Source organism: Bubalus bubalis, chromosome 4, assembly GCF_019923935.1.
Source record: "Bubalus bubalis isolate 160015118507 breed Murrah chromosome 4, NDDB_SH_1, whole genome shotgun sequence".
Taxonomy (NCBI): Eukaryota; Metazoa; Chordata; class Mammalia; order Artiodactyla; family Bovidae; genus Bubalus; species Bubalus bubalis.
In genome coordinates, this window is record NC_059160.1 from 12,744,825 (window position 1) to 12,764,004 (window position 19,180).

Genomic DNA, 19,180 nt, shown 5'->3' on the forward strand with positions numbered 1-19,180 from the left:
ATTCAGTTGTTTCAATATCAGTCTCACCTGCCCAGGCTTGTTTTACTCTTTAATCAAGCTGGTAATATTTCACTTGTGTTTGTTTTAATCACTCCAAACTCCTTGTGCCCAAACCTGAACTTACCACCTTCCCATCACCAAGCCAGTTTCTCTATTCCCTTCCCAAAAGAACAGCCAGAATTCTGTGTGCCATCCTAAATCCTTGCTGACCGCTTGCTTCCGTGTCCGATGAGACGGTCACTGAACCCTTCAGACTCGTCTCCATCTCCTCTGTTCCCCTCAGGCAGCATCGCTTGAAGCTCTCACCACTCTACTTGGATTCCCATGCTGGTCATTAGGCTGATCTCTAGTTCATCTTCCAAATTTCTACCAGAATAACCACTTGCCTGGTGGCTCAGATGGTAAAGAATCTGCCCGCAAGGCAGGAGACCCTGGTTCGACCCCTGGGTTGGGAAGATCCCCTGGAGAAGGGAATGGCAACCCACTCCAGTATTCTTGCCTGGAGAATCCCCATGGACAGAGGAGCCTGGCAGGCTACAGTCCATGGAGACGCAAACAGTCGGACATGACTGAGCAACTAACACTTTTCACTTTTCAAACTGTCTGTAAAGAGCCGATATATTGACCGCACTGTCCTAAGGAACCTGGCGTTTATTAAATGCGTCTGCCTCCATGCACCCTCAGTCCTTGTGCTTCCCACACGTGGACGTTCGTCTCTTTCAACATGTCGGTCTCCTGTCTCTGCCTTGCTGTCCCAGCTCTCATTTCTGAGATGTGAGCAAAGGTGCTGCCTCTTCAGAGCCCCCCACCCCCGCCCTTTGTGCTGCTCCCTTGTGGGGCTTTGTAGCATGCAACATGATCGTTCATCAATTCTGCCAGGGCAAGGACTTTGTTCCCTCACCACCATACCTGGCACCAAGAACAGCATCCTGTGTAGAGTAAATGTCCGATAAATAACTTGAGCGGATGCAGTTTCATGCCTCTGTTCCTCCCTGGATGTGTGTGCATGCTCAGTCGCTTCACCCGTGTCCAACTTCTTTGTGACCCCAAGGACTGTAGCCTGCCAGGCTCCTCTGTCTATGGGATTTCCCAGGCAAGAATGCTGGAGTGGGTTGCCATTTCTTTCTCTAGGATATCTTCCAGGCCCAGGGATCGAACTCGTGTCTCCTGTGTCTCCTGCTTTAGCAGGCGGCTTCTTTACCACTAGCGTCACCTGGGAAGCTGGACAGTCACCCTCAATATTGTCCCCTGTGTCTGGGCTGCCCTGTCCTCATCGATACTTTCTCCTTCGCACCTTTTCTTACTTCAACGTCTAGCACATCCTGAATCTCTGCTGAGAAGTCTTTTGGGTCACTCCTCTCCCCCTGATCTGACTCAGATGTCCTTTCTTGCAGCTCTGGTGACATTTAGACGTATAGCTTCTCAAAGTGTGGTTCCTGGATCTGCAGCATCAATATTACCTGGGAATTTGTTAGAAAAGCAGATCCTTGGACCTCATCCTAGACCTTCGGAGTCAGAAACTCTGGGGGCAGGGCCAACGACCTGCGTTTGGACGAGCCTCCAGGGGGTTGGATGTCTGCTGGCAGTGGAGAACCATTAGAATGTTTCATCATCAGGGCCTCTGTATGTCCAGGAGGAACGCAATGCCTGGAGTGGGATTATTGTAAAGATCTTCCTTACAGAGAAACTGAGATCCATCTCCTATGACCTTCTACAGCAATCCTGACTCTTTTGAGGGTATGAAGCTGGTTCCACTGCCTTTGCTTGGTAGCCCTTCAACAGTTAAGGACGGCCGTCATTTCTACTTCCCGACCTTCACCTTCCATCTTCTGGTGTAGTATTAATTATTTCCCATGTGCTATGACTTTGCCTTCAAATTCAAACTCACTGGATATAATTGAACAAACTCCAATGCACTTCACACCCATCTTTAGTGCCTATATTCAGAGCATCCTTTTAGCTTTCAGCCTACCATTCTAAAAGTAGAACTGTGTGTAGAGTCACCCCAACAAGGTAGATTCACAATGACTATACCAAGGTTCTATTGTAGAACTAGAGATGGACAGTGGAAACCAAGGGTAGTCCAAATATACTCTCCATCTCAAAGAACCCAAGAGCAATTCTGTGAAATGGCCCCATCTAATTGAATTGGTGTTCCTCAGCCATGGTGACACATTCAAATCATCTGGAGAGCTCATTCCAGACCAGTTGGATCAGAGTATCTCAGAGTAGGGGCTTTCCAGGTGGCTCAGTGGGTAAAGAATCCACCTGCCAATTCAGGAGACATAGCTTTGATCTCCCAGTCAGAAAAACCGAGTTTGTTCAGATTTGCCTTTTCTAGACCCAAGCATTAGGATTTTTAAAAAAGCTCCCAGGAGATTTTTAATAATGCAGCCACGGTTGAATATCACAGTTCTAAATGCATGAAAAGGAACCAGTGATTTTTAGAACTGTGTATAATAAGGATATTTTACGTACTTTCACAGTTGTGAAAATGTGCCCACACCAGCACACATAACCATCACTAATATAATATCATTAACTTGATGATGAAAATTGATGGACCAGCCTATTATTTTCCCTTTATACCTTGTAGCGGGCTTCCCTGGTAGCTCATACGGTAAAGAATCCGCCTGCAATGCGAGAGATCTGGTTTCGATCCCTGGATTGGGGAGATCCTCTGGAAGAGATCATGGCAACCCATTCCAGTATTCTTGCCTGGAGAATCCCCATGGAGAGAGGAGCCTGGTGGGCTATAGTCCATGGGGTCGCAAAGAGTAGGACACGACTGAATGACTAAGCACATGCCTTGTAGTATCAAATTCAAAGTTGCCTCCCATTCTCTCCCCAGGCTATTTAAAAATATCTCTAGTCTGCTTTCCCCCTTGTAGTTCATGAATTAACAGCAACAGAACCTCTCTCAGAGCTTCCTCCCTGAGATGGTGTCTCCGGAAGTGATGATACAGCACTGGTGTCCATCCCATAGATAAAGCTATTTTCCTCTGAGAATCTTTCACGTTGGTGTTTCTTCACTTATGTTTTGCTGTCTGAAACTTCTCTGCCAAATCTTTATGAAGATTTTTCTTCATAAACAGGCTAATGTTTACAAAAATTGGGGGAGAAAAACATCTTTCTTGTTTTTTTTAAATAATACATGCAAATTTGTTATAAGAACTACTAGAAGAAATAAATGAAAAATCATCTTCAACGCCCAAATGACCACATTAAGATTTTCTCCAAAAAAAGAGAAAGATTTCAGTAAATTTACTTTCAGACAGCTCTCTGTATCTATTTAGGTATGCTATCTATAGATATGTGCTCCTTTACATAAATGAGGTCACACTCCACACAGTGCTTTTTGACTTGCTTCTTTTACTTAATATCAACATTTATATATGACAATAAGTGTAGATTTGTATTGTTTTTAATGGCTATGTAGTTTTGCATTCAATGAAATCTTAATGATTTTGTTAAGAGTCATGTATATCGAGGATGTTATTTCTTTGTCTTACGTTGCAAAATTTTGACCACTTATCATTGGTCTTTTAACCTTATTTATATATTTTTTTATAGACATTGTTAAATCTCATGCCATAACTGTAACCTCTTTAATTTTATAATTCCTGATTTTCCTGACATGGCTGGAATGACTCTCCCCAACAAGATAATAAAAATACCTCCACGATTTTGCTTCATGCTTTTATAGCTTTATTCTCTATACTAAATTCTTGTTCCTCCTTGAATTAATTGGTGGGAGGAATGCCAAGTTTCTGTAGATTATTCCTCTCTTGGCTACATTTCTTAGCCAAGAAATGTGTCTTACAGAGCCCACATTCACTCTTGAAAGTACTGAAGCATCTACCCTGCACGTCTCCATGTGTAAATGTGGTCATCGCAAGCCTCTACTGCCATGTATGTGTGTGTGTGTGTACATGTAATGCACCCACTGCATTGGCGCGCTATTTCTGGGTAGCAATATTACGACAAACTTCGCAGTGTAAAGCAGCACCGCTATGACCTGACAGTTTCTGTGGGGAGAGTCAGGGCCAGGCTTTGCTCGGTCCTCTGCTTGGGTATCTCACTGACTGTCGTCAAGATGCCGTTAGAGGCTGGCTGGAGAAGGATCACTTCCAAGCACGCGAGGTTGTTGTGTTTAATTCCTGTGGGCTGTCAGACTGAGGGCTAAGTGTCCTCCTGTTGGCTGCATCCTCAGCTCCTGGGCTCACACGCTTCCCAACGGGGCCACTTGTTTCCTCAAAGGCAGCAAAAGAGGGAGGTCACAGAGGCCACGGTCCCCAGGTGGCAGGGGTCGCCGGGCTCTGTCTGTCCCCCTCGTAGTCCCTGTGAGTCAAATCCTGATCAAATTCACATGGTAGTGCCCGAGGAGGGAAGCTTAACAAACTCACTCTATTCATGTCAGATTTGGAAAGAGAAGGATAATGGTTTTGTTTCTCGAATATTCATGAAAAGAAAAGCAGTAACCTTTTCCCCTTGGACTAAATGTTTCTTAGACCTCCTCAATTTGAGATAATTATAACTACCCTCTGGCATTCAGTAGAACAAAACTTTCCTGCATCTTAGAGAAACAGAAATCTCCAGATCTCATCAAGTTTATTTCTACTGTTCTGAGTTCCTCGACCCTACTGGTAGTTCTCTACTGAACACGCTCCAAATTGTTCATATCCTTTTTAATGTCAATGCAGAGCATTCTTTTGATCTTTAAATCACAATTCTGGATGAAGAAATCTGACCTAGAATTTTTTAATTCATAAGATTCACAGTACACGTAATGAAGAGTCTTTGCAAATTTGTTTCCTCTCTGTATGTCTTTCTTTTTTCACTTCTGTAGCCTCATGCTTCTGGAGACTGTCAGCAAAAATTCCTATTATTTCCCATTCCCGAGCTCCATTCAGAGATACGGAAATGGGAGGATTCTCTCATCTTGGAAATTACTCTTGTTTTATCTTTCCCTTTCATCGTGAGAGTTTCTATTTAGTTCCTAGGAATGGTAAGTTGACAGCTTAGTAAATTGATTTCTTGATATGAGAAAGGATAAGGTCAGAGAGGAGACTGGAAGCAGAATTCAGAGTTTTAAAGCATCTCATCCCACATTTGTAAATGAATAAATAATAATTTCTTTCTAAGGTGGTGAGATTGTCTCTGATACTGAAAGGCAGTTCCTTCCTGTACATTCACTTACCCATGGTGGGTTTACCCCTCAGCAGGTCAGGGCTAGTTGTGTGTTGTGTTGCTTTTCTTTCCTGGAAAATGTTTAATATCCCCCTGCACTAGGCTCTATGGCTATCCACCTAATCTATCTATCTATCTACTATCTAACTACATTTTTGTTGTTCAGTTGCTAAGTCGTGTCCGACTCTTTGCAACCACATGGACTGCAGCATGCCAGGCTCCCCTGTCCTTCACTGTCTCCTGGAGTTTTCTCAGATTCATGTCCATTGAGTCGGTAATGCTATCTAACCATCTCATCCAATGTCACCCCCCTTCTCCCTTTGCTCTCAACCTTTCCCAGCATTAGGGTGTTTTCCAATGAGTCAGCTCTTCGCATCAGGTGGCCAAAAATATATCCATAGATATCTAGATAAATAGATAGAAACTAGATATCTCTATATAGATAGATCTCCTAAGTCATGTTTTAGAGTTACATAGTCCTAAGATTTCCAGGCCTCCTAACATCAGCTTTTCCATGCTTCTGTTCCCAATAAGTGGTATCTAAACCATTCCTCAAAGATAGCTAATCTTTGCATGAAAAATGTATCTGGGAAATATTATGCATCAATAGCCAAGTTCCATCTTTTTCATTCTAATATTACGAATTAAACTACCATTGTATAATAAATATCTGTTTACTAAGCAAAGATTTTTCCACTTTGTGAGATTTCTGCAGTTGTGCAGGAGGTGTCAAGGCTGTGGGGAATGGTGAGTGGGCGGGGGTGGGGGTAGGAGGGGAAACATGATGGTCTGAGTCCGCACAAAATTCCCAGTTTCCAAGGTATTTCTTTGCTAAGCTGTATTTTTCCAGAGTTGTCTCTGCACTCTCTCTGGTTTGCAGAGAGGGGAGGAAAGAGGGAAAATTGACTTAAGTCTAAAGAAGGATAGCGATCTGGTAACTAAGGTCTATATGAAGGAAGGAACAGAAGATAAGAAGAAGTGTTAGGATATTTTGATGGGGTTAGAGAAGAAGCTGGATTAAAACGTGAAAAATTCTGGACCCATCTTACAGACACTGAGGTATAGAATGTGCTCTCTTTTTAGCCTCTCTTTTCAAGTCATTCCTTTGCAAGGGCTCAACAGACACTGCTTTGAAGGTTATAAAAGCAGCTGAGCTCCAATCCCCAACATCCACAGGCTCTGGTCCAGAGAGCAGCCTGTGAATCAGAAGACTGGAGGAGCAGGGCTGGGTCCCCAGCCAGGATCTCGGGTAGAATGAAGGCTGGCTGTGAGAACCAGAGGGGAGCTCCTACAGGCTGAAACCCCCTCCAGCCAGCCTGGCCCAGGGAGACAGGAAGGAAACCTGTCGTGTGGGAAGAACCCCACGGATACAAAGAAAAATGAGTACCATGAATGAGTAGTGAGCAATCCGCGTTCAAGTGGCACAAGGGGAAGCCACATCCTGTTGTTTCCTTAAAGCACCAGCATCATTCACAGAGCAGAAGGCCAGCACGGCTTTAAAATGCCCTCAGACTGAAATGGGGCTTCCCTGGTTGTGCTGGTGGTAAAGAAACCCCCTGCCAATGCAGGAGATGTGGGTTCAATCCCTGGGTTGGGAAGAAACCCTGGAGAAGGAAATGGCAACCCACTCCAGTATTCTTGCCTGAAGAATCCTATGGACAGAGGAGCCTGGCGGGCTACAGTCCATGGGGTCACAAAGAGTCAGACACGACTGAGCGACTTCATTGGAAGGGAGGGGCTGTAAGACCAGCTTTGTTAGCTGCATAACTTTTACTAACGGTGTATGTGCCTCTGCTGGATAAAGCTCAGGTCTCAGGGGGAGACATGAGTTCAGATCCTAACTGTATATCTTAGTAGGTTTTGGCATCTTTGGTCCTCCTCTCGGAAGCTTGGTTTCTTACCTATAAATCAGGGATGAGGCTGGTCTTCCTGGTGGTCAGTTAGGACTAATGAAGAAATACGTTAAATTTCCTGGCATGGGGCCATTGCTGCCAACACGGATGGCTTTCTGTGGGTGTGAGAAAAATATCTTTAACTCATTCAAGTATTTCAAGCATCTGCTGAGTGGTCCAAGTACTCTGAGAGTCTTCTGTGTTCAGGAGAGGGCGGTGCACCGTCTTAAGTTCATTCCAGTGGTGCTAAGTCTGGACTTTACTCCCTGCCCCTCAGAACTGGGAGGATGGTCACTCTCGGAAAGGCTGGTGTTGCTGGGAGACAGACTCTGGGTAGGTCAGGTAGATGGGGAAGGAGCAGGCAATCTCTTTTTTCTATCGAGATCAGCTGTGGAAGAGTCAGAGCTGAAGGAAACCAAGAGATGACCCAGTCTTATCCTCTTATTTCACATATGAGAAACGGGGGCCAGAGAGATGGAATAGATGGCCAAGGTTATCAGATTGAGGACTGAATATTCCTGTTCTGTCTCCCAGGGTATCCGTTGTTTTCATCACACCAAAATGTGCTCTTGCCTCATTTTCTTTTTATTTTTTATCATTTTAAAAAATACATATTTATTTGGCCACACCGGGTCTTAGTTGCAGTGTGCAGAATCTTTAGTTGAAGCATGTGGGATCTAATTCCCTGTCCAGGGATTGAACCTGGGCCCCCTGCATTGCATGCTTGGAGTCTTAGCCACTGGATCACCCAGGAAGTCCCTCGTTTTCCATTTATGCCCTTCCTTTCTGCCTTTTCCCCCACACTAATCACCTTGCAGGCCTCAATGCCCTGTCCCAACAGTCACTTCTTCAGGCTCCTGCCTGCTAGTCTTCAGGTGCGAACACAGAACTCAACTGCTAAAATCTTCATCGATGGAAACCGAGAGCTGAGTCAGCAGCTCAGAGCCACGGCCGGAGCAAACACAACCTAGCTGATCAGCAGGGCACAGAGTGGGGGAGTCAGGAGGTCATTCCGGATGCTCTGGCCTGATGGGGCTGTTGAGTGCCTGGAGGGTGTCCAGAAAGGAAACAGTGGGTGGGGTAAGAAGTGTGGATGCCTATGAAAGATGAAAGGGTTTGTGCTTATTGCTCTTGGAGAGGAAAAAGCTGAGCATGGCTTTCAGATAGAGTTTCAGATGTAAGACCAGCTGTAACACCTCCTCCCTGAGGACAGAACAAGCAATAACGTAACAGCAGCCTGACGGTTTAGGCTGCAGAGGTTTCTGGAGAGTTACTCAGGGGGAGTTCTAAAAACCCTCAGTGTCCAAGCTGTACCCCAGGACAATTCAGCTGAATCTTCAGGGTTGGCAGTTGGGCCTTGGTGACTTTTTAATATTTCCTGGGTGGTTTCCGTGGCCAGCCCATGGCTGAGGACATACGATAAGGGTGAAGGTAAATCTCCTTAAGTGCTAAGGGTCGCATGATTTAGGAGAGGACCTGTTTGTTGTTATTTTTCGGTCCCTAAGTCATGTCTGACTCTTTACGACCCTATGGACTGCAGCAAACCAGGCTTCCCTGTCTAGCGCCATCTCCCAGAGCTTGCTCAATTTCGTGTCCATCGAGTCAGTGATGCCGTGTGATCTGGCCTTCCTCCCTGGAAATGCTGTCAGCGGATAACAGACTCTCAGCTCTGTGGGTGTTTAGGACAGAGCCTGAGTTAAAGTCAGGTTTCAAGGTTGGAGTTCCTTAGGCTGGGCCCAGACTGTAAGTTTATATGTATGCTATATACAGGATGTATTGAACATAGATAGCCAGTAAGCTCTGGAGGAGGGCATGGCCACCCACTCCAGGATTCTTGCCTGGGAAATCCCATGGACAGGGAAGCCTGCAGGGCTGCAGTCCAGGGGGTCGCAAAGAGTCAGACACGACTGAGCGACTAAACAACAAGCAACAGCGACAACACCTCTGTAACGATACGGCTCAACGGGTGATTCTGCGGCGGTCAGCGCTGGCATCGCTTTCCAGGGGAGGACACTGTGCTCCTGCGTTAGGTGTCTTCCCGTCGGCAGGCCCTCCACGAAAAGCACTGCAAGTCTGACACTTTTCCTTTGCCCCGAAAGCCCCCAGAGCTGCATCATGCCTGGGGATCCTTACACTGGAGCTTCCCTGGTGGCTCAGATGGTCAAGAGTCTGCCTGCAACGCAGGAGACCCGAGTTCCATCCCTGAATTAGTCGGGAAGATCCCCCGGAGAAGGGAATGGCTACCCACTCCAGTATTCTTGCCGGTGGACAGAGGAGCCTGGCGGGCTACAGTCCATGGGTTTGCAGAGTCAGACACAACAGAGCGACTAACACTTTCACCTTTTTCTCACATTGCAGCTGATAGTAATCTGGCCAAGTGGTGATCTGGCCCTACCTACCCTAGTTCCCTCTCTAGTAAAACTCTTTGTCCACGTCCCCTAAAGACATCTTGCTTGCTGTGGTCTCACGGGCCTTCCTTTCTGTCCCCTCTGCCCGCCTGGCCCCTCAAGACCTCACTCCCACCTCACTGCCTCCACACAGCTCTCAGCTGCACACCCTCTCGGCTGACCTTCTGTGATTTGATTCAGCCTGTAGTCCTCCTGCCTGCGTTGTTCTCTAACTGCTTCCAGCATGGGAGTTTGTGTCTCCTTAAGGGGAAAAACCTTCATGTTCTCTGTTCCCGTGAATATCATAATGCTGAACACACACCAAGGGGCCCCCACAGCCCCTCACAGACAATCATGGGGGGTGATCTCCCTCCCACCATGACCAGTGAACCACACATGTGCTCCTGGTGGGCGTTGGCTGGCCAGTGCTGACATAGCATGTCTGAAGGGGCCCTGTCTATTTTTCTCTTGTTTGGAGAAACCAGGATGGGGGAGAGAGCAAATCATAATCTTTTTTAAAAGTTTTATTTTAAATTAATTTCAGACTTATAGAAATGTTGCAAAAATAATACAGAGTCTCCATATACCCATCACCCAGCTTCCCCTCATGTTCACAAATCACGTAACCATGGTGTCGTCTCTCAGGAAGTTACCTTTGGTAGAACATGATTGAACTAAACTCAAGGCCTTTTTACATCAACGTCCCTCTTCTGTCCTCATCCCACCCAGGACCCCACCCATCACCCACTCTGCACTGAATCATTATCTCCCCTTAGTTCCCTGTCCAGGACACTTTTGAAGAGTGAGTGGCCACTTATTTGGCCCAATGTCCCTCACATGGATTTGTCTTACATTTTCTTATGAGTGAAGAACAATTTTGGCAAGAAAACCACAGAACTGTTGTGTCCTTCTTAGTAACTGTCTCATGCAGTTCAGGATGTGAATATTGATGTCTTATTACCTTGGTGAGTAAGAGTAAAGTCGCTCAGTCGTGTCTGACTCTTTGCGACCCCGTGGACTGTAGCCCACCAGGCTCCTCCGTCCATGGGATTCTCCAGGCAAGAATACTGGAGTGGGTTGCCATTTCCTTCTCCAGGGGATCTTCCCGACCCAGCGATTGAACCCAGGTCTCCCGCATTGCAGGCAGACGCTTTAACCTCTGAGCCACCAGGTAACTCCCACTAATTTATTGGGGGATCTACAAACTTCCCTGATAGCTCAGTTGGTAAAGAATCTGCCTGCAATGCAGAAGACCCCAGTTCGATTCCTGGGTTGGGAAGATCCCTTGGAGAAGGGATAGGCGACCCACTCCAGTATTCTTGGGTGTCCCATGTGGCTCAGCTGGTAAAGAATTTGCCTGCAACTCGGGATACCTGGGTTCGATCCCTGGATAGGGAAGATCCCCTGGAGAAGAGAAAGGCTACCCACTCCAGTATTCTGGCGTGTCCATGGACCATATAGTCCATGGGGTCACAAAGAGTCAGACATGACTGAGCAACTTTCACTTGTGTACAAAAATTATCTCACTGTCTAAAGCTGATTTTCTATTTCTCTCTTTCCTTCTGGATTTAATCATTGGAATCCCACTGTCTGGAAAAGCTGGCCTTCCTTCCCCATTTATTTGTTTAGTGGAGTATTTATTTCTGTTAGTATGAAACCATGACTATATTTTATTCTTTGGGTTATAATCCAGTACCATCGTTTTTCATTTTCTTGCTCAAATTGTTCCAGTTTTAGCAAACCATGATTTTTTTTTTCGTTTATTGGGCTTGCTCCTTTCTTCCCTTTCAGTATGATCTTTGAAAAGAGATCAAAAAGGTCAACAGGAATCAAAAAGTTCCCTCCCCCCTGTGGTTAAACATGACTATGCCCATTAATTCACAGAAGAGAGAAACCCACCTCTTCCTTTGCCAACCCATTCCAATGTTGAAACCAATGCTGCTCAGAAATGTTCTTTCTGAAACAAATCACACTCCTTTTAAAACTGATTTGCTCTTCTTTCATTCCGAGAAGAGACAAAAAAAAAAGGTGGGGGGGGGGGGGCGGAAACTAGCTCATGGCATGTTGGTGTTTAAAAAGACCAGAGTCAATCTGATGGAGGCCCAGGCCTCCCGGGCTGTTCCTCCAGAGTTTGTTTTGTTTCATGGACTCTGTTCTGAAGCCTTGCTCATTTGTTAGGGGCCTTAGTGTCGTGAATACTGCTTGCTGATGAGTAAGGATGGGAGTTCATGAAGACAGGTCTTTTTGCGTGAGTTTGCGGCCTCCCTGGGAGGACCTTGTGGTCTACTGCTGACACAGTCAAGTCAGATGGACGGATGGGCGAGGAGAGGAGACAGGCAGAACAAAACAGAAGAATGATCATCTCTGAGAGGCTCACTGGAGTTTTTATGATCACTTCCGAGGTCTCGAGGCAGGTGGGGAATGAGAGGAATAGGCACTACCTCATCATCTCTGATTTACGCTTGTTTCTGGCATGGCTGTACAATCCCACTCCTTGCATCCCTCACACCCCCTGACTTCTGTCCAGCAGGAGCCGACTTTGCTCAGGGGTCTTTCAGCCCCGTCCCCTTCAGGGCATGTCCCTGCTGACCATGAACACTTCCTTAAGGGTAAATAAGGGCTGGCTGTGTGTTATAGGCCTTTTACACATACTCAGATCTCCTAGAAGCTCCCACAGCCTTGCAAGGTAAGGAATATTCTCCCCTTTAAAAAAAAATTTTTATTTTTATTGAAGTATAGTTGATTTACAGTGTTTCAAGTGTACAGCAAAGTGATTCAGTTATACATATGTATACATATATATATCTTTTTCAGATTCTCTTTCATTATAGGATATTACAATGTACTGAATAGAGTTCCCTGTGCTATAGGATCTTGTTTGTTATCTACTTTACATGTAGCCGTGGGTATCTGCTAATCCCAGTCTCTTAGTTTATCCCTCCCCCTCCCCTTTCCCTTTTGGTAACTATAAGTTTATTTTCTGCGTCTGTGAGCTCGTTTCTGTTTTGTACATAAGTCCATTTGTGGGATTCTTTTGGTCTTTGTAAAAAATATTTTTATTTATTTATTTATCCAGCTGCACCGGATATTAGCTGTGGCCTGTGGGATCTAGTTCCCTGACCACAGGTCACACCCGGGCCCCCTGCACTGGGAGTGCAGTCTTAGCCGTTCCATATCTGGGGGTGTCCCTGTCTGTCTTCTGTCTGCGCTCATGCTCAGTCCTGTCCAATTCTTTGCAACACCTGGGACTACAGCCCACCAGACTCTTCTGTCCGTGGGATTTCCCAGGCAAGAATACTGAAGTGGGTTGCCATTTCCTTCTCCAGGGGATCTTCCCCACCTAGGGATCAAACCTGCATCTCCTGTGTCTCTTGCATTGCAGGCAGATTCTTTACCCTAGCTAAGTTCATTTGTATCATATTTCAGATTCTGCAGATAAGTGATATCATATTGTATCTGTCTTTCTGTCTGACTTACTTCACTTGGTATAACTACCTCTAGATCCATTGGATGCTCCTCTTCATCTAGATGAGAAAACAGGACTTTTAGAGATTGGACACCTTGATCCCCACAGCAGCCTGGGAAGGGTCAGAAGCGGGACCCAGACCCTGGACTACCTTGGCCTCGGAGCCGGGAGCCGGAGCAGCCCTGGGCACACTCAGCTTGTTTCCCTGGTCCCTGGTGGGGCTGGGGCTCCCGACTCCACCCTCTGCTCATCTCCTCCCCGTCAGTCCGCTCCTGCACCATGACCCGGGTAGGGCTTTGCTTTGCTGTGAACCTTGGCACATCCTTTTCTGTGATAGTTTAGACAATTATTTAAAATTCTAGCACATTGTTTAGAAATTCAAGCAATACTAAAGCTTAAAAAGCAGAAGTGAAAAGTGCCTCTTCATATCGCCTGACCCCAACCCTACTCTCCAGATGTAACTACTAACTGTGCAGAAAATATTTCTTCAGACTTTTTTGTATGTGGATAAGTGTGTGTGTGTGTGTGTGTGTGTGTGTGTTTGGGAAGTATTTCTAACTGGCCAATGTTCTATAATCTACACATCTGTATTCTAAATCACTGTCCATTCTAAGTCCTAAGTTGCTAAAGGGTAAGATAAATATGCGTTTAAGTTAATCTACACAGCACCTGACCAAAGAAACACCTACTCTTGGTGGATTTGTGGCAGCCCTTGAGTCTAGAGTGAGAGAGAGAGACAGAGAAGGCGGGATCCCTCTCGAGAGACCTGAGGTCACCCAGGAGGAGAGTGCTGCCTACCAGCTCGCACTCGAGGGTGAGGGAGGGTGAGCCTTTGAGCTGAGGGGAGGGGACAAGGGCGGAATGTGGGCTGGGCCAAGTTTAGAATTACAAGTGCCAGAGGAGTGGGAACCACACTTTAAATAGCCATCACCTCCCCTTCCCCCAGATAATTCTTCTCCCCTCTGACGGACCTCTGGCAGCAACTACACTAAGGTTGGTGCTGTTTTCTTCTCTTTTTCTCTGGCGGTCAGACCTCAGGTGGGTTGGATCCATAAGACTTACAGTGTGGGGATCCTCTCCTAGAAAATATGACATTTATGTGTGGTACGCAAAGACTAGCTCTTTTCTTGACTTTCTGAAACTTTGATGGCTGCTGATTCAAGGACCAATGTAACTTGGAGAAAGAGGACCCCAGATGAAAGGGGAAGACATTTGGGTTTACTTCTAAGAAAATGAAGGCTCTCTGCTCTGAGACAAGATTGAAAGTTGAAAGACCATAAAACAAGATTGAAAGAAAATAAAAATTCAAGTGCCTGTTATACTATGAAGTGCTTTCATATATGTGTGTGTGTGCACATATATATACATGTATATATATGCACATGTATATAATATATATACATTTGGGTTTACTTCTAAGAAAATGAAGGCTCTCTGCTCTGAGACAAGATTGAAAGTTGAAAGACCATAAAACAAGATTGAAAGAAAATAAAAATTCAAGTGCCTGTTATACTATGAAGTGCTTTCATATATGTGTGTGTGCACATATATATACATGTATATATATGCACATGTATATAATATATATACATATATGAAATATATATACATATATGTGTATGAAGTAGATGGATGTATATATACATCTCTTCATTTGATCCTCATGGCTAAGTGTATCCTGTCATGCCCCTATATAAATCCATCAAGAGTAGATGTCTCTTTGGTCAAGTGCTGTGTAGATTAATTTAAACGCATATTTATCTTACCCTTTCACAGCTTAGGACTTGCAATGGACAGTGATTTAGAATAAAGATGTGTAGATTATAAAACTTTGGACAGTTAGAAAAACTTCCCAAATACATATACACACACACACACACACACACACACATCTGCATATAGAAAAGTCTGAAGAAATATTCACTGCACGGTTGTTAGTAGTTACATTTGGAGAGTAGAGCTGGAATCAGGAGATGAAGTGAAGAGACATTTTATAGACAAGCAAACTGAGGCTCAGAGTGATGAATTCATTTCCTGGGAGTCGGGTGGTCTCTGATGCAGAGCTATGGTTTGAATCCAGACTTGCCCTTCAATCACACGATGCTGCCTCTGCTAATCAACGTGGCTAAGAGACCTAGGATAGGCTTCTGTTCTCCTGGGGTCTGCGGGGGATAGAGAAGTGAGGAGTGTAGTGTTTAATCATTGGAAGACTCCCATTAGGTCCAGAACCTGCACAAGAGGCGACCATCTCAGAAGGACTGGGGAAGCTTCTGGGGACCAACGGCTTGGGTTTCTCCTTCTTAACCCACAGTCTCTGGAGCCCGTTCCCTCATTTATCAAATAAGCAGCACATTCCTGACCTCCCTCTGGCTTTCTGGATCCCCTGGGGCAGCCCCACTGGGGAGACAGACCTGCAGGAGACTCTGTGGCCAGAGGGGGCTCTTGTGAGAAAATTCTGTTCCCAGGAACTTTTCTGGGAGGGGGTGCGTAGAAAGAAGCACATAAATCCACTTCTGCAGAGAAGGGACCGCTGTATACAATCAGAGATACTTACATTAGACTCGCTGCTAAACCCACCAGCCAGTGTAAGCAAAGGAGGTAGCTGAACGAGCAGGGCGTCATGGGGTCAGGTCCTGGCTGTGCTACATGGCTGCACACATGTCATCCAACCTCTCTGATGGGCAGCTCCCTGCTTACAAAGCAGAGGGAACTGTCACATCCCAGGGCCGCGTGGACTGAATAACATAAAGGCATGTAAAGCTCCTGGCCTACAGTAGTTGTTCTCTGAACATGACCATGTCCAATCTCACCCTCAGCCCCAGTTCGAGTCTAGAATAGGGGCGGGCAGGGTGTAGCCTGCAGCTCTGCGCTCATCTTATGTTGTCGTCTCTGTGGTAACGGAGTCCTGCGCTGGCATCACCAGAAAAGAAAAGGAGCCCACGGGTCGTCTTCCTCTTATGTTGCTCTCGGAGAGAGATACAGGGCTGACCTGGGAAGGTCAGCTCATCTTACTCAGAGTTCCTGGTTCTACTCAACCTTTCTCGTCTTCTTGCAAGGATCTAAAAAACCTGACTTTCACATTCTTCTTATAAAATAAAACATGTTTTTGATGAAAATGTAGAAAATATAGATAAGGAAAATCTCTCTAAAACCCATCTGCTGAGAAAGAAACATCTTGGTGAATATCCTAATTTTCATGCATGCAAATACTTTATAAGGTATTTTTCTCAGCGTCATCTTGCACGTGGTCTATTTTGTAAGTGTTTGCACTTCACATTTTGTGAACACCTCTTCGTTTCTTTCTTCTGCAGCACAGTTTTTAATGATTATATAGCAATCCACTGTCTGAGCCATAATTTATTAACCTAGTTACCATATTTGAACATTTATGTACTTCCTAATTTTTCATGGTTTTAAGCATGAACATCCTCAATGCTGAATGTTTACACAGAGTCACAGTTATCTCTGTAGGGTAAATTCCCCAAAGGAGAATCAGTGGCTTAAAGATACATACAAATCCCATCCCTTCAACTGTCCTTGAACATGGAATAGGGAGACTGAGGTACATGTTTATGCAGATGAGGCTGGTTGGAGGGTGGCAGAGAGAACTCAGACAGCCCGGGGCAGGTGGGCTCCCCATGTCCACAAGCCCCCACCTGAGGCACCTTCTAGGGGTGCAGTGTCTGTGCCTCAGAGTCAGTGCCTTCTTCCTGAAGCAGGAAGAGAACATATACGCTCAGCCTTTACCAACCAGACATGCCAAGGTGGGTGCGGGTCTGCGGACAGAAGCAGGAGTCACTCTCCTCCCTGGCACTTTTCCTTTGGAAATTTGCTGGAAGGGAAAGGGGACGCTTTCCCTCCAGGCACCGCCCCCCACCCCCAGCCCCCAGCAGTAGCACAGTGCCCTGCTTGTCTTCCAGGGGGAATGGATAGCAGGGTCTCGGGCACCACCAGTAATGGAGAGACCAAACCAGTGTGCCCAGGCCTGGAAAAGGCGGCGGAGGATGGTGCCCTGCAGCGAGAGCAGTGGAGCAACAAGATGGAGTTCGTGCTGTCCGTGGCCGGGGAGATCATTGGGCTGGGCAACGTCTGGAGGTTCCCCTACCTCTGCTACAAAAACGGGGGAGGTGAGTTCACTTGAGGTGGGCGCGGTGGGGGAGACCTGTGCCCTCCTGGCGCCTCCTGCCTGGGCAGTGGGTGGAGGTTTCCTGCCTCTGTTACAAAAACAGGGGGAGGTGAGAGGCACGGCACCCTTCACCCCCGCAAGACTGTCTCCATTTCCTGCACCTACTGCACTCTGGGGAGCCCCAGAGTTGCATAGGATGCTGGAGTTGGAAAAACCCTTAGAAGTTGCTCAGGACCCTGCAGGAGAAGCACCTGGATGGGGGTGACTTCCTGGGTGCCCATGGTGGCAGCAGAGAAACACAGGTGTGGTCTGGGACCAGATGGATGGGGGTTTGGATTCTGCCTCTGCTACTCACTCCCTGTGACCTGCGGCAAGCCCTCGGACCTCAGGTGGGTGCTGTGAACAGAGACAGTTCTTCCTGCCCCTCAAGGTGGTTGTCAGGACTGGAGGTTGTGGGCAAAGGGCCTCAGAATCCATGGCTGTGCTGAGGGCGATGTTGGCACCCAGCTGTCCCGTGGTCTCGAGACTCTGCAACCAGAGTCGCCTGTCCCGCGCCACGCCCCTCCCACACCACATATCACCTTTGATCCCAGTGACTCTTCTTTTATAATTTTCCCACTGAAATGTTTGTATGGGGTCGGGGAGCATGGACTCCAGTTCCTTTCTGGATCCTTCCTGCCTCTCAGGCCCTGCAGTGATCCCACTGCCTGCTTAGCAATGCGGGTCACTTTCCCACCATGGACTCTCTTTTAGGCACCCCCACCCCTTGCCAGGTCTCTGGGGAGCCCCTGAGGGATTTCCCAGGTGCTGAAGTCCTCTGGGAAGAGCAGTGGGTTCAGAAGGTCTCCTCGTCGGTGGGTAAAGCTTAGCGGGACTGGGCTCCCACGTCTGGTTTTGGGGGCGGGGTGGGGCTGCAGTCTGGGCTGGAGGAAGGGAAATGCTGAGGTAGATCACGGGGAAAGACTGAAGGGGTAGGACTTTGTGGGCCACGAGGACTTTAGGGCACCCTAATGCAACACTCACCCTTGGCAGGGGCGTGGGAGCCTCTCTGTGCGTGAGCCCAGTTGAACTGGTTTTGGGGAGAGAAAGCCCACAGCACAGAGTAGGCGTGGGAGGTCAGGAGGGAGGCGAATATAGAGAGGCCCTGAGCCCATTCGTACTCTCAGGATGGTGGCAGCTGGGCACTGGCCCAGGGACTGGAGGTTAATTTGTATTTTCCCAGAGCAGGTGGGAGTGGGCCGGTGTGTGCTCCGTCCCCCAGACTCTCTGGCCGGCAGTCTGAAGCTGCAGGACTTTGCTTGGTCAGCCGGCATCTCTAGGGAAGGCAGGAGGTCCCCACCCAGCGCTGGACCCTCCGACAGCTTGTTCAGAACCTTGGGCCCTAGGGAGGTCGGATTCGGCTAGTCCGGGGAGGAGGAGGGGTGGGGGGCCAAGCCGGGCCTGGGGGCTCTGTGTCTGGACCTGGTGACCAGCTTAGCTCCTCACACGGCAAGGAGATTAGGATATGAGCTGCTTTCCGCAAGCCGCTCTGGAATGGGACTGCGAGGTCGGCCTGGGAATTAGCAGGACTGGCACGAAGAGTAGGGGAGGGATTCTGGGGTCTGTGGGGACCCCTGCGCTGAGGAAGGGAAGGAAGGGGGAGCGATGGCCAGGGCAGGAGCACAGGGTCACCCTGTCTACGGGAGGCGTCCCCCAGTAGGTTTGCGCTTGAGCTCTGCTTCGGGGGCCCGTTTAGGTCTGTGTGGCCTGGGGACGTGTGGCTGTGTCTCAGAAAAGGAAATGCAGGCTGGGATCAGACCACAGCTCCTGATTCTTCACTGAAGGAGCGGGGGTGCGTAGGTAGGATGTGGCTGCCTCCTCCCTGGGCAGGGCCTGCCCTCTAGCATGCTGGTCCAAGGAGCTGTTTTGGGGTCCTGGGACCATCTGCAGAATCCTGACACCATCCCCCTTCCTCCCACCCCTTCTTCTCCAGTGGGGCACCAGGCCTCAGGCTTCCTCTTCTCTTTCCTTGACGGACAACGGCAGCTGGAGGAAGTGCACTGAGGGGCTCTGGGGCTGGAGGCTGATGCCCAGCTTTGCTCTGAAGGCCCTAAGTCACCCAGGGTCAGCGGGTGGACAC

At 47.5% G+C, this 19,180-nt stretch overlaps 1 protein-coding gene across 4 annotated transcripts in view; it reads left to right on the forward strand.

Annotated features, from left to right (window-relative positions):
• Positions 1–13,740: 13,740 nt before the first annotated feature.
• The window catches only part of SLC6A13 (solute carrier family 6 member 13), a 38,660-nt gene continuing 33,220 nt past the window's right edge, over positions 13,741–19,180 (forward strand). Inside the window, exons 1-2 of one of the 4 annotated variants that reach the window (XM_025283008.2) lie at positions 13,741–13,928; positions 16,856–17,062. In XM_025283008.2, coding sequence (XP_025138793.1) covers positions 16,861–17,062 — 202 coding nt within the window. In that variant the 5' untranslated portion in view covers positions 13,741–13,928; positions 16,856–16,860. Of the gene's footprint in view, positions 13,929–16,855; positions 17,063–17,198; positions 17,451–19,180 lie in introns of those variants that run through there. The other 3 variants (XM_006069042.3, XM_006069041.3, XM_025283009.2) reach the window with 3 other exon arrangements.